This window comes from Sus scrofa, chromosome 13, assembly GCF_054392235.1.
Source record: "Sus scrofa isolate SSC_HxYL_T2T_F1_AM1 chromosome 13, Sscrofa_HxYL_maternal_Yorkshire_Landrace_v2.0, whole genome shotgun sequence".
Taxonomy (NCBI): Eukaryota; Metazoa; Chordata; class Mammalia; order Artiodactyla; family Suidae; genus Sus; species Sus scrofa.
In genome coordinates, this window is record NC_139395.1 from 152114566 (window position 1) to 152128685 (window position 14120).

Genomic DNA, 14120 nt, shown 5'->3' on the forward strand with positions numbered 1-14120 from the left:
TGCTAATGGAGGGAGAGACTTCATGCAAAGCAGGGGAGGAGACTTTTCTTCCAACCAGAGTCAATGATGTTCAGGAAAAAGCAGATCCATCAAGGACTGTGGAGCAGCACCATGACAGAGCATATTTTGATTAAAATAAGCTCCTCTAACCAGTTTCCATGGAAGAAAATTAGAGGTTTTCCTTTTTTTGAATAATAAGGAAAATAAGAGGACATTTCAAAAATGCAGCTCTCTGGCAGCAACAAGGCATTAGGTAAACAGATGATGGCACCTCCCGCACAATGGAACACTACTGCATCGTTAAGACCGGTGAAGAAGAATATTTAATGTCACAATAAGAAGTGTGTGTTACATTAAGTGCGGGAAGGGGGCAAGTTAAGAAAATAGCATATAAAATATAATGACACTTTTGTGAGTAAAAATATTTATGTGTGCATTATGTTGAAAGCCTGAAAAGCTACAGAAAATACTGGCAGTGGGTATCTCTCAGTGGGAGGAATGGGATGATATATACCTTTTTATAGTTAAGCTGTGTTTTCTAAGTTTTCAGCAATGAATATATATTACTTATAATTTTTTGGTCATATGAAAAAAGATTACGGGAGTTCCCATTATGGTGCAGTGGAAATGAATCAGACTAGTAACCATGAGATTGCGGGTTTGATCCCTGGCCTCACTCAGTGGGTTAAGGATCTGGCGTTGCCGTGAGCTGTGGTGTAGGTTGCAGACATGGCTTGGATCCTGTGCTGTGGCCAGCAGCTGCAGCTCTGCTTCGACCCCTTGCCTGGGAACCTCCGTATGCATGAGTGTGGCCCTAAAAAGCAAAAAGATTTCTAGTTACAAAAGAGCAATTTTTAGGAGTTTCAGGACATGAAGGTTTTAGGGGAGGGAGGTGGTAGGCAATCGCCTTCCAGAGAGGCTGAAAACATGTTATTATTACAAAATCTATCCTGGAGAAACAATCGGTTTAGGTTGTTTGTCTTTTGATGGCTCTAGCACTGGTGCCCACATTGCCTGACACCTGCCCCTCATCCTCTCCCCAAGAAGCCTTTTCAAACGGCTTCATCATCTAGCTGATGACACTGGCATGTCTATCCCAGTGATATTGATGCCCAGCCCCTTAATTCGAAAGGCTCACTTAAACAGGCCATGATCCCTCTGCCAGAAAGTATAAATGGCATCATTTTCTTCTGATCTAACAAGCATTAAGAGTCAATAATTTTAATGAGAAGGGAGAGGAGGCAGAGGAAGATAAAAGGCACATTTTTTTGTTATCAAGATAAAAACAAACCAAAAAAAAGAGAGAAAAGAACATTTTCCTTCCATTTACAAAAAAGCACCGCCTGTCTCACAGACCACTTTAAATGTGACAGAGTTCTTGCCCGCCCCAATGTGGAGGGACAGACAAGGCACACATCTGTGTGTGATACAAACACAGGTGCCCGTGGACAAAGGTGCATAATCCATCAGGCAGCGCAGGCTTCTAAACAAGGAGGGTCAAGGTTGTCCAAAGGCTGGACATCAGAAACACACTTCCACCCCCACCCCCCTGCCCCAGCCGGATCCAGAAACTGAAGAAGAAGAAAAAAAAAGGGAGTTCCTGTTGTTGCACGGCGGAAACATAATCCAACTAGTATCCATGAGGACTCGTGTTCAATCCCTGGCCTTGCTCAGTGGGTTAAGGAAAAAGCAAAAAAAAACAAAAAAACAAACCAAAAAAACCCCCCAAAAACCCTCAAAGGCAATCCTAGCAACAATCAGATAACATAATAAGGAGAAAACAGTTAAAACCGATATTCCTATAAAGAAAGTCTAAACTTGTTAAAATACATGATATAAGGCGGTGAAGAGCAGAGGAAGAGCTTGAGCAGCCTATAATCTCCTGCCGGTTCCGTCCTGGAACTGGGAAGGGGTATCAAATGTTAGGGCCCCGGCCCAGGTCCCCTGGCAGTCCCAGAGTACCCCCACTTCTCAGTTCCCTAAGCATCTCTCCTGGGAGACCCTGGCTAGGGGGAGGCTTCCAGAGCCCACAGGAATTGATAAGGGAAAATTACCTTTTCACTGTCAATGTGGACAACATCTTTGGCTCCAGGATCTTCCTCCCACAGTGGGGGCCCTTTTGGATCCTTCAAAAAGGCCACTATGGACTGAGGAAAAGAAGAGAGAAGGGAAAACTCATTTTAGCCTGGAAGAGAGGGAGGTGGGAGAATCGGGAACCTGCCCCATTTCTTGCCTGGAGACCCACGTGCCTGAAACCAGGTGTATGTAACCTAAGGGCCAACATTTGGGGACATGCCATCTCATCACCCACTGACAGCACTGCTAAGGACTCTAAAAATACACCCCACCAGGAATTTCTAGCCACATGACACCTAACGCTGGCCTGCTGATCCATACCTACTGTGCTTCTTAATGAACAAGAGAGAGGAAGCCTGAGATAGTTGGTTTATTCAAAAAAGAGGCACATGCTTCTAGTAAATCTTATCTGCTCCTCAAAGTCTCTCTGCTTGATTTGAATAAAGGTCTCCAGTCCCACACAAAGCAGATGCCTCCGGTTCACAGGTAGCCACTAAAACCATCAAATAGCACAAGCTACTAATCACCCCTGCTTGGTATTTCAAGAGCTAAACTGGTTGGGAAGTGCATTAAATCCTGATCATCCTCTGTGGGGCACAGGGGCGAGGCCCCCAGGGCAGGGTGCTCATCAACGTGGCCCCCTGGTCCCTGGACTTCTCTCCTTGAAGACCTCCTTCTAGATGGACAAAGACCCTGGGATAAAGGGTTCAACTAGCCTTTGTCATGTGGACTAGTGACTTAATCTCTGCTCCTTCGGGTAGGACACACACAGGGCGGGAACAGGGAGCACATCCCTCCGCCCCACCCCACTTCACTGGGCCAGGACAAATGAGCATTCCTTTTCCTCTCGGCCACCTGGGAAATGGTGCTCAAAGTCTCTGGAAGCCAGAAAGTGACACCAGAAACCAGCTGGAGCCTCCATCTCTCCAACCCTGGGAGGGAGCTGCTGGCCTCCATGTCAACAGACAGAGCCCACAGTATCCGCCAACTGGATGCAAGATTCTGCTACTTCTGCCAACTCTGACCGAGCTCCAGTGAGCAGATGATGAACTCGGTGTGCCAGGGGAGGGAGGAAGGTCTGCGGCGAGAAAGGAAACACCCTCTTAGCGAGGCTGCGCATTCAGCCCACCCACGGGTCACACACAGAGGACCTCAGAGAGGCTTGCTATTTCTAGAAATTTCTGTTTGGAAAGAGCTACTATGGGAGAGTGGGCGACAGCCAGGACTGTGCAGGATTTCATTCAGGTAATGCTCCCTGTTGGTACAAACAGAGCTGTGAAATGCCCGCTGGCAAGAGAAGAGGGCCGTTTCCACCAGGCAAAGGCAGACTGGCCTTTTCTTAGCCCCGTGCCAAAGCTTCCCTGTGACAATACAAGCTGAAGCAGAACCAGCAGGGCTGTCCAGAAAGCCACTCACCCCCAGCCACAGAGGCACTGGCGGACCAGCCACATGAGAAAGCTGCTTATGGGTGCCCACCTGCCTGCTGTTTCAGGACACATGGCCGTGCAGGGATCCTCAATTTAGGGTGCACAGTGGACCCCAGGAGTCTGGGCAGCCCCAGACTCATAGGGCTCACTCCCTCCATTGCCTACACAAGAACTGTTTGGGAGCAGGCCCATGGCTTTCAGGAGATTCTCAGTGGGAACAGGAACTCAAAATAGGTAATTACTGCTCTTGGGGCTCCTGTCCTAACCCAGCACGAGCCCAGTTAAAGGGTTAGCGCCCCCACCCCTGCCTTGGCATCAAGGAAAAAGGACGGGTGGGAATGGAAAAAGGGAGGAAATCACCTCTTTGAACGAAACAATCGAAACCTTCATGAGAGCAATCTTTTGCTTTTCAGGTGACGATTGCTCCTAGTTGAAGCTGGATAATCCAGCCATTGGTTCTTTCTCTCCACATCAGCCTAACTACTGACTGTGGGTGGGAGGGTCTGCAGGGAGGAGCGCCTGGGACCCGCCCTCAGCCGTCCCTGGGGTGCACGGACTCCCAGGGAAATGGCCCAACACCCTACAGCTGGGTCTTCATGGCTGGGACGCCACAGCCACAGGCTTTGGGAGAAGGTCACAGGGGGCCGTCTGAATTTTGCCTTCTGGCCACCTGTGGTCCTCACCACTCATGCACAGTAAGGATTCTGCTGGTGAGTCCGCTGACAAGCAAAACACCGCTCATACAGGAAGACCCTCTCTTTAGAGTTTCCTGCTCTTAATCCTCACTTATGTGGCCTCTGGACTCCAGGGCCTCTGCCCTAGTCCCTCTCACCAGGTCCCCACTGAGCCATACAGGGTGACAGCCACAACAGCCAGACCCTGAGCCTGAGACCATGCACCTACCCCGCCCAGGGGCTCCTCTCTTTCTGGAGATAGAGGCTCAGGAAAAACATGACAAGAAAATCAAGTGGTGATCAAGAGAGGCTTTGGTCTCAGCCGCTCCCCCAAGAAGCAGGAGCCATGAGGCAGTCATGGGGACCTCGGCCTCCGCCCTCCACCTGAGACCCCAGGGACTCTCCTTGTCCTTTTTGGCCCCTTGGGCTTGGGGGACCCTGGGACCAAGGACGCCTTCTCTCCACCCAAGACCCTGATCCTGCACGATGCTCAGCACACTTCTCCAGCTTGTTGATGCATAAATTACATCAGGTTGGGAGCAAGCAGATGCCCCTCACCTGGTTTCTGTTAAGGAGACAGACAGAGGCGAGGACTCGGCCTCCCCCACCCAGGTGAGCTCAGACCACCTGGGCTCCTTTCGTGCTACTACGCTTCTAAGCAGCTGCTCTGCCCTGCTCCACAAGCCCAGGACAGACTCCTCCAAGGGCCAGCTAACTCTAAACCGAACACAACCTCCAAACAGAAACCAAAAAGCCTTGCTACCTCTTTCCATCAGCATCTTCCCCCACCCCATCCAGCTAAGTCTTCTTCCTGGGGAGCACGTGTTCCCTTCAACGACTTCAGCTGATGACTTAACACAGCGTAAGGGGGGTTAAGTAACTCTAGTTGGTAGAATTTTCTCTAAGCATCTAAGTGGGTGTTAAGATGATGAGTCATCACGCTGAGTCTGTATAAGGCAAAAGCTGTGGCAACTTAAAAAAGAACAAGTGTTAGCGGAGAAACAAGAAATGACCAGGGAGATGAGGGGGGAGAAAGGCAGCAGGAGAGTGATACTGACAGCTGCACAGACAGATGGACAGACAGGAAAGGATGGAAGGAAACAGATGGAAAGAGAGAGACACAGAGAGAGGAGCGCAGGGTCCAACACAGTCTGGGAAGCAGGAGTCAGAGAGGGTGGGCTCAGCATGTGCTGAGAACAGCAGAGACACATGGCCGCGGCCAGGGAGGAGTGATGCCGTCTGGACCAGAGGCAGAAGGAGGCTGATTTGAGGAAGGGGATGCGCCTGTTGAAGGAGGAGAATCCAAAGGCAGCGGAAAGACTCAAGGCTGGGGGTGGAGGGGGTGGGGGCTGCTTTGTGATAACAGGATGGCACCTTCAGGTCACAGGATCTCCAAACACAGCTAACTCTAAACCGAACACAACCTCCAAACAGAAACCAAAAAGCTCCATGCTGATTTTCACCTATGCTTTTCCATCTCCTGAACTGGATTTGTAGCAGGGAGCATCTATCTCAGTGATCTCGGCATCTCATCCATAACGAGCTGCATCAGCCCCAAAGGTGTTGCCCTGCCCGGGTCCTGCATGCTGTGCTAACCTGGGCACCGCCAGCCCCCTCCGGCCTGTGGGAGACCCTGTGAAGGCTCTGAAGCCACACTGAAGGGAGCTCAAACCTTGGTGGTTGCAGGGATAGGGTGACGCCACGTGCCTCACTGGACAGCTGCCCTCAGAGGCACAATCTGTCTACAAGGCGGGTTATCCCCACTGGTTTAACAGTGACAACTTTTCCAGACGTTCTGCTGATCTGTACTCTAGAGAAGAGACTCCCGCCCCAGGTCATCTGGAAGGGCACCTCTACTCTCTGCCCTTCCTCCTGTGCTAAGAACGAGGAGGCAAATTTACCTTAAATGTCACAGCTCGGTTATATTCAGTATGAAATGCACCATCCCTGTCAAATGAGGAGAAAAAGGTGTTAACTTTATGAATGGTTGTGAAGACACTTACCTTTAGTTTCCTGCAGCATTTAATAAGATTCAGCTATTGAACACAGTTCAAGATTTTTTTTTAAGCAGTAATTGTAAACACTGGGGGGAAAAATCATTCTGAAATAAAATTAATCTCACTAAAAATCGCTGTTTGCAGAGAATACCAATGAAAGCTTTCAGCATTTGCTTGGAAATTAGAAATGCCCACGTGTACTTACTGGTAATGGAATAATTCAACCTTTTTGTCCTTTGCGCTCAGGTCAACTTTCATCTTCTTACACAATTTCCTACTCTCTGCGTCCCTGAAAGACACAAATGTGGGGACCACCTGGTACCTGCAGACCTCACAAAGGTGGCGACAGGGTAAAATCTGCTGGTGGCCAAAGAATAAAGTGGGTATCTTAGAATTCTCAATACAGGAGAGGTCGTCACTATACACAGGTTCTCAGAAAACTGGAGGAAGGAGAGAAACCACGAGGTTATGGACTGATCTGGGAAGAGGGGCAAGTAGGTGGGAAGGTTGTATCACTACCTGGAAGGAGCAACGGGATGGGTCCAGACTGGGGGAAAAAAAAAAAACCCGAAAGCTTAGGGGGCGCATGGCCCATTCTAAGAAGAAAAACAAACTCAGAACAGTGGTTCCTAGTCCTGGCTGCTCTTTAGAATCACCTGAGGAAGTTTTTTTTTTTTTTTTAAATACTGATTCCCTGGCCCATCCCAGATCGTGATTCCAGAAGCTCTGCCTGCGGCCCTGGCAAGTTTTCATTTTTTAAACCTCTGATGTGTGTCACATGCCACCAGGGTGGGAGGGAATGTCCTACGATATTGCAGAGGTTATGAAATCTGACCGGGAAGTGACAAAAGCCAAGGGAGAAAGGGAAGGGTTCAGAGACGCGCTAGCGTCTGCACTGTCAGACCCCCGCAACTCTTCTAATGAGAAACGTCTGCCGGATGCCCTTCTCTGCTTACCAAGTGCTCACGCACACCCTCCTCTAATCCTGGTTCCCTTTCTGTTAGACCAGGGATCTCAGAACGTGGGCTCTCGACCAGCAGCAGCAGCACAACCCGGGATCCTGTGACAAGTGCAAAGTCTCAGCCCCATCCCAGACCTAGTCAAAATTCCTAGCGGGTCCTCCAGTCAACTGTGTTTTAAGGAGCCATCAGGGTAATTCTGAGGCCTGCCACTGTCCTGGGCTCTTCCTCCTTCCCCTGACCTCTCTCCCACTATCACGAGGTTCAGCTTTCCAGCCCCCTCGGAGACCTTACCTGCTCTCACCCGCTCAGCCAAGTCTGCCCAACAGCCAGCCGGGGCAGCCCGCTACTTCACCCGCAGGGCCCTGCTCCGTACTCCACAGCCCTCCTGCCACATCCCAACAGACTCAGTGATGGTATCTCGGTCCCCCGATCCCCACCGGTTCCCACTGACTACCCCTCATGGGAAGCCTTGCTCTGCCAGGTAAGAGAGCCACCTGACGGAAGTCCCGTCAACTCCCACCTGTTTCCCTACCTCGCCACCTTCCACAGCCATCAGCCTCATACGGCTGTGCACCCGCCCCAAAGCAGATGGACTCATTAAACCATTCAGCTCAACTCCAAAAGCCACACTCCTCAATGGACAAGCAAAATGATGGGACCTCATTTTAAGTGTAAAGATGCAATTTGCAATTCAAGAAGCATATCTCTCAGGACTGGTATATGTGGGCGGGAAGGGGGAGTGTCGGGTGTTTTCAGGCTCCCCCCACACCCCAGGCCTAGAGCTTTCCCTCCTCATGTGGTCCTACGGATGACAGTCATCAGAGCAGCCACTGCAGCTTCCACCTCACGGCCTAGCCAACAGGGGACTCGAGAATTGCAGAATGAACTCAGGCAGGAAAAGGGTAGTGACATGGCTCTGGCTGGCCCCCCAAAGTGGGGAGGGCCTTCTAAGATAAGGAGACCAGAGAGCTGGGATAAGCTGGGGTGCAAAGGGGATCCAGAAGGGCCGAGGGCATGCATCAGGAGGCACTGGAAAGGCAGCCCACACGCCAAGTGGATCAACGCTTACCCTAAAGCCCTGTGGGGATGCCAGGCACCCCTACTGATGACGGCCACTGCAGTTTGGGTCTTCCCTGTCCCGCAGGTGCTCTGTGGTGAAGTCACACTGACAGGCAGCAGGTCTGTGTGACAACTGTGTCTGAGGTGCCCTTTCCCTGCCCCATGAGAGACGGGAGGGCTCAACTGGGACGTTTACAACCATTCCCTTGGCACTCTGCCTGTCGGCTTGGTTCTGCTGTGTGCAACTATTGCCGTGACCACCTCCTGTCCACCCAAATGTGACAACATATAGCAGCTGGGACAGGAGCCAGCTCCGGGTGCCTGCGGCCTCCCTTGCCCATGCTGACATCCAGCGGGCGTGCCCAAAAGGCAAGGAAGCCCAACGCTGGCTCTCTCCTCCCTCGAGCCTGGCTGGCAGCCTCCTCCTGTGACTTCGCAAAGCAGAGAGGAGTGCACACAGCCCAGGCATTGCAACCCCGATTCCTTCCCCCCACCAGCTTGCAGGGAGCCCACTCCTTGGGAAAGCCTCACTGTCCTGGTGAGCTCAGGCCAGACTTAGGACCAACACCGGGCTGGGTGGAGCAGGGAGGGCCAGGAGCCTCCCCAAGGGCCAGGCATGCCCAGCCCTGCCCACAGCCTCTGGCTCCACGGCAGTTCATCTCCCTCCCTGCCACAGGACTCCCTGTGGCAGATTCTGTCAACCCTCTTCCGTCCTCAGTCCTTAGGTTATGGGACATCCCGGGAGGATTTTCTCCTCTTCCCCGCCCCCACCCCTGCTCCCACATGCATATGAATGCTGCACACATTCTCAGAGGGGAGCTGGCTTCTTGTCCTCTCTGAGCACCTGTGACACAGACCCCAGAGCCTCAGGCACCCTCCTCCTGCACAGCCACATGCCCTGCCCCAATTTCTCTCCACACCTGACCACCATGTCCACTGACTATTGCCCCCATTCGAAAAGTTTGCTCCACCAAGGTGAGGGCTTTGTTTGGTTCACAGCTGGTTCCCCAGGGTTACAATGGCTGCTGGCACATAGCAGCCACTCTATAAATAGCCTGGCGAGTGAGTGAGTGAGTGATGCTGGCTTGTTGCGCTGGGACAAGGCGCTCACTGCTGGCTCTGGGCTCTGCCTACTGAGCTCCAGGAACCCTGCCAGGGGACAATTCCTCACGGTGCTCTCAGATCAGCCCCACCTCCCTCCTATGATTCTGCCCTTCAGAGTGTGTGTGTGTGTGCATACATGTGAGTGTGCGTGTGTATGTGCACTCATACCCACTAATTGTGCAGTATAGATGATAAAAGCCCAAAGAGTTCAAGAAGGGGAGAGAAATTACCCAAGCTCAGGGACTTAAAAGGATCCAGGTTGATAGATGAAGCACAATTAATTGATCTACTGGCTCCCTCCCCTCCCTGGCCAGGGACGGGGGCCCTGGGGTGAAGGAGACCAAGGCAGAGAGCAGGGAAATGAGCTGCTTTGCTGGGATGAAGCGAGGGGCAGCCAGAGAGTGGACTGGCCAGGGAGATGCCCTCACTTGTCACTCCCCTGACCGCCCTGCGGGAACCAGCCCTCTCTGCTGGGGAGGCTGGAGCCCCCCTGCCCTCTGCCCATCACCTGCTGCATTCCCCCCACCCTGGCTCTCCTCTACAAAGAATGTGGAAGAAGATCGGTGCAGCCTGGACACACCTCCCTCCCCACACCGGTCCAGACAGACACGTACACTGGGCGTTTTCATGTGACTTTGTTGTGGGTGGCTGGCCAGCAGTGTGGAGTGGCTGCAGGTACGTGGTGCTGTGTTTACTAGATCTTCACGTTCTGTGACGATCACTCCAAGGACTGGCAACCCACACTGCCGGCAGTCAGACCCAGGGATGGAAGAGGGGAGGGGGTGGTGAGAGCGAGAAGAAAGAGAAGAAATAAGGTGCTGAAGGCTCAGGAAGGGGAGGCGCATGATTTTCCAAGCAGCCCAAGTGGCAAACCCTCCCTGGAGTCACTGCTAGCTGGAGCGACTGATGGCTCCTAGATCTGGTGCTGTCACTAGCTAGCCTGTGACCTCTGGCGGGGCCCTGGTTTCTGCAGCTGTAAAATGCGGGAGTTGTCTACATGAGCTGGGTGGAGCTTTCTATTCCCCTAGAGGGTCATGTATTGCTAACACATCAAGGCAGGCTGCATTTGCAGGGGTGCTGTGTCTCTCCCAGAACTGGGGCTGGCTCCCTGACAGATGAACCAGAAGCCAGAAGCCCGGACGGGTGGTAGAGAATCACAAAGATCTGAACCTCGTCATCTCTCTCTTAGCCCACCAGCCAGATCCGGCTCAGCCGGGCAGCCTCCTGCAGTGCGTGGAAAGCAGATGACTCTGAGGGCTAGAGGCAAGGCCCCCAACCTGTCTTGGCCACTGTGTGCCCTTGGCTATCCCAGCCTTCCTAAGGTCCATTTCCCCATCAAGGAAGGGAACATCTTTCTTCCACCTGCCGGGTCTAACACAGGGAGTCTGAGCAAAAGGACCTATGACCCAAGAGAAGGTAGGAGAGAAAAGGTGGGACGTGCCCCCGTTACAGAGACGCAAAGAAAACGCAAGATGAGGCACAAGAAACACCATCAGAGTGACTGCGAGGTGCCAGATACTGAGGACTATATGCAAGGATGTGGCTGAGGACAGAGCCAAGAGCCAGAGAACAGGCCTGATGTAGCGGGGCCTTCACCATGGCCAGGCCTTGTCGGCGGGTCACTAGCCCTGCTGAGGAAGGGACTCCCAAGACACAGATCCTCCCAGGGGTGGCTGTTCCCCTTGGCACCAACCTCAAGAAGGCACATGATCAAGTATGAATTACGTAGCACAATTCACAGACGTGACGGGACTATGAGAAAGAGGAGTGTGCCTTTTGTGCTCCACCTGTCTCCCCCGCCCCGCAGTTCTGGGGGGGACACGGCACCCTCCTTCAAGTGCACGGCAGCATGCCACAAGGTGTCTGAAGCTGTTATAGGCTTCAAGTCCCCTTCAAGGAGATTAAACTCCAAAGGTCTGGCTGTGTCTCTTTGTAATGCCCCTTCCCCCACCTTGAACAACCTGGGGGCTCACTCCCTACTAGGAAAGGAATGTCACCCATTCCTCAGCCCGCCTCTATATAATCTATTCCCCATGCAAATAAGGTATCCAGCACAGGGATACAAAGGCAACTGTAAAGTGGGGCAGGCCCTCTTTTTATACGCGTGTGGGAGCTCTCTCTCTGACAATGTACTTTCACTTTAATAAATTTGTAAAAACATCCACCATTTCAATGACTTGCTAGAGTGGGGCGGGAACTGAGGAAACTGCAATTCTATCATTCTGGAACAAATTCTAACAAAGCCGTGTCACAATGTACTTGCTCTGGAAGCCTACCTTATCCCAAGGTAAGTAACTTCAACATGTTTACGTGTAGGAGTTCCCAGTGCGGCACAACAGAATCAGTGGCGCCTTGGGAGCACTGGGACGCAGGTTCGATTCCCGCCCCAGCACAGTGGGTGAAGGATCCAGCATTGCTGCAGCTCAGTCGCAGCTGCGGCTGGGATGTAATCTCTGGCCCGGGAACTCCACATGCCTCAGGGTGGCCAAAAAGAAAAAAATTTTTAAATGCCTACATATAAAGGAGCAAATGCTGGGAGGTCCCGTTGTCATGGCTCAGTGGTAACAAACCCAACTAGTATCCATGAGGACGATCCCTGGCCTTGCCCAGTGGGTTAAGGATCCGGCATTTCTGTGAGCTGTGGTGTAGGATGGAGGCCAGTCGGATCCCGTGTTGCAGCTCTGATTCGACCCCTTGCTTGGGAACCTCCATCTGCGGCAGGTGTGGCCCTAAAAGTAAATAAATAAATAAGTAAATAAAAGAGCAAATACGAAGTTCAGGTAATTTGCGGAAGAAGACACAGGCTTCAAAATGCATTATGCTTGCCCAGCAGGCCTCACATCTTGGGTCTGCAAGTAGCACTGCTCCAGGAGAAAGAGAGAAGATGGGAGAATGAGGGGGAAGAGGGAAAACGTGGTTGGGTAATGACCCTAAACCCTCAGGAAAAGAAACAGTGAGGGCCCCATAGGGCAGTCTCAGCCCAGTGAGACTCAGCCTCCAATTAGCATACCAGGCCCAGCTCCCGCCTGCTGGCTGCCACCCCGCCGCCCAGACAGCAGCCCTCCACGCCAAAGCCCAGCCGATGCCAGGCTGCAGGGCGCGCAGGGAATACCAACTCCCTCACACACAACCCACTTAAGAGCAGGACAACTACCACCAGCCAACCTGAGCGTGGGTGCTGAGGTCTGAGCCAGGAGGTGGAGCGAGGGGAAGGGAGAGCTGACAGGGCCCTGGACAGAAGCCAGACACCCTACAGACACGGCCCAGCAACAAGCTACAGTCCTGGACCTGGGAGAAAACCTGTGGGGGCGGGGGAGACCGTGCAGGCACACAGGCAGGGGTAGGGAGGAAAAGGCCAGAAAAGCAAGTAAAAGAGAAGAATATCCACACAGAGGGGAGAGGAGGAAAAAGACCGAAAGAATGGGGTAGGCATGGGCCCAAGAAGGGAAGAGGCAACAGAAACTATCAAGGGAGGCATTCTCATCATGGCTCAGAGGTAACAAAGCTGACTAGGATCCACAGGGATGTGGGTTGGATCCCTGGCCTTGTTCAGTGGGTCAGGGATCTGGCGCTGCTGGGAGCTGTGGAAGGTCACAGATGCAGCTTTGATCCCACGTTGCTGTGGCTGTGGCTGTGACTGTGGCCGGCAGCTGTGGCTCTGGTTCAACCGCTAGCCAGGCAACTTCCATATGCTGTGGGTGTGGCCCTGAAAAGACCAAAAAAAAAAAGCAAAAAGCAAAACAAAACAAAAAAACTATCAAGGGAGCAGGAACAAAGAAGGAGAGAAGCTAACAATGCGGGATGGGAGCGATTTAAGAGGCAGACACCCAGGATGGGAAGAGAAACACAAAGAGGGCAAGACACACCCTCCAACGGGTGTACCTGCACACATGCTGCACGCTGAGCCTGGCAGCTTCCAGGATGTCAGGCTGTGTAGGGATGAGAGCAACTTGCAAGACTCAACTCCATGTTCACACGAGAGTAAAGTAAAACCCAGAGAGGCAACAACTTACCATAGCTTCCACAGCTATTTGCTGTCAGAGCCTGGACTCAAAGCCAGGCCTCCTGACCTATAGGTTTAAAGGGCAATGCAAGGCACCCTGTCACTGGGCTGACGCTCACACCCGAGACTTTCTTTAGGGGTGTCCTCATAAAGTCCAAGGGATCCTTACCCAAGAAAAAGCCCCTGAGGACAAATGTACCATTCCCCCCAGCTGCCCGCCCCCCAGCCTCTTGCTGGAACGCCCTGAACAATATGGCCCAGATGAAAACGTGCACGAGCAGAATGGGGTCTCACATTTAAATTCTATTCCAGAAAGAACCTTCATTTACCTGATCCTCACCACAGACCCAGAAAGAAGGCAAAAGTATATTACTGTTCCATTTTACAGATGTGGAAAGATTCAGGGTACCCAACTGGTCCAGGGTCATGGGGCTTGTAGGCAGCGAAGCTGACCCCTCAACCCGGGCCTGTTACTTCACACACCTGTCAAGACACCTCACACCAGAGCACTGACTTCTCTCCCTCCGATGCCCCTGGTTCCCTCACTCCCTCTTAAGGGGGGAAAGCGAGGGGCCATCACCCCACCCCAAGCCCTAGCATCCCTATTCCTGCCTCCACGCCTTCACTGATAGGGCAGGAAGCAGAGGTGGGGAACCGTAGCAGAGCCCATGTGAGGCAGGTGGGCTCTGACCACCTGCTGTCCCCCTACTTGCTCCCCTGCAGACAGTGCTCGCAGGAGGGCTTCTGCCCATTCCTCTGTCCATCCCAGGGCATCTCATTCAGACTCATAAGGGTGGACTGAGAGCATTTAGGATGAC

General features: G+C 52.5%; 1 protein-coding gene across 2 annotated transcripts in view; it reads right to left on the reverse strand.

Moving 5' to 3' along the window:
* The window catches only part of PDIA5 (protein disulfide isomerase family A member 5), a 98388-nt gene that overhangs the window by 56003 nt on the left and 28265 nt on the right, over window positions 1–14120 (reverse strand). For both annotated transcript variants that reach the window (XM_003132633.6, XM_084991015.1), the window contains exons 4-6: window positions 6380–6463; window positions 6079–6124; window positions 2055–2147 (exon numbers count right to left, since the gene is read on the reverse strand). In XM_003132633.6, the coding sequence (XP_003132681.4) occupies window positions 2055–2147; window positions 6079–6124; window positions 6380–6463 (223 nt within the window). The remainder of the gene's footprint in view (window positions 1–2054; window positions 2148–6078; window positions 6125–6379; window positions 6464–14120) is intronic.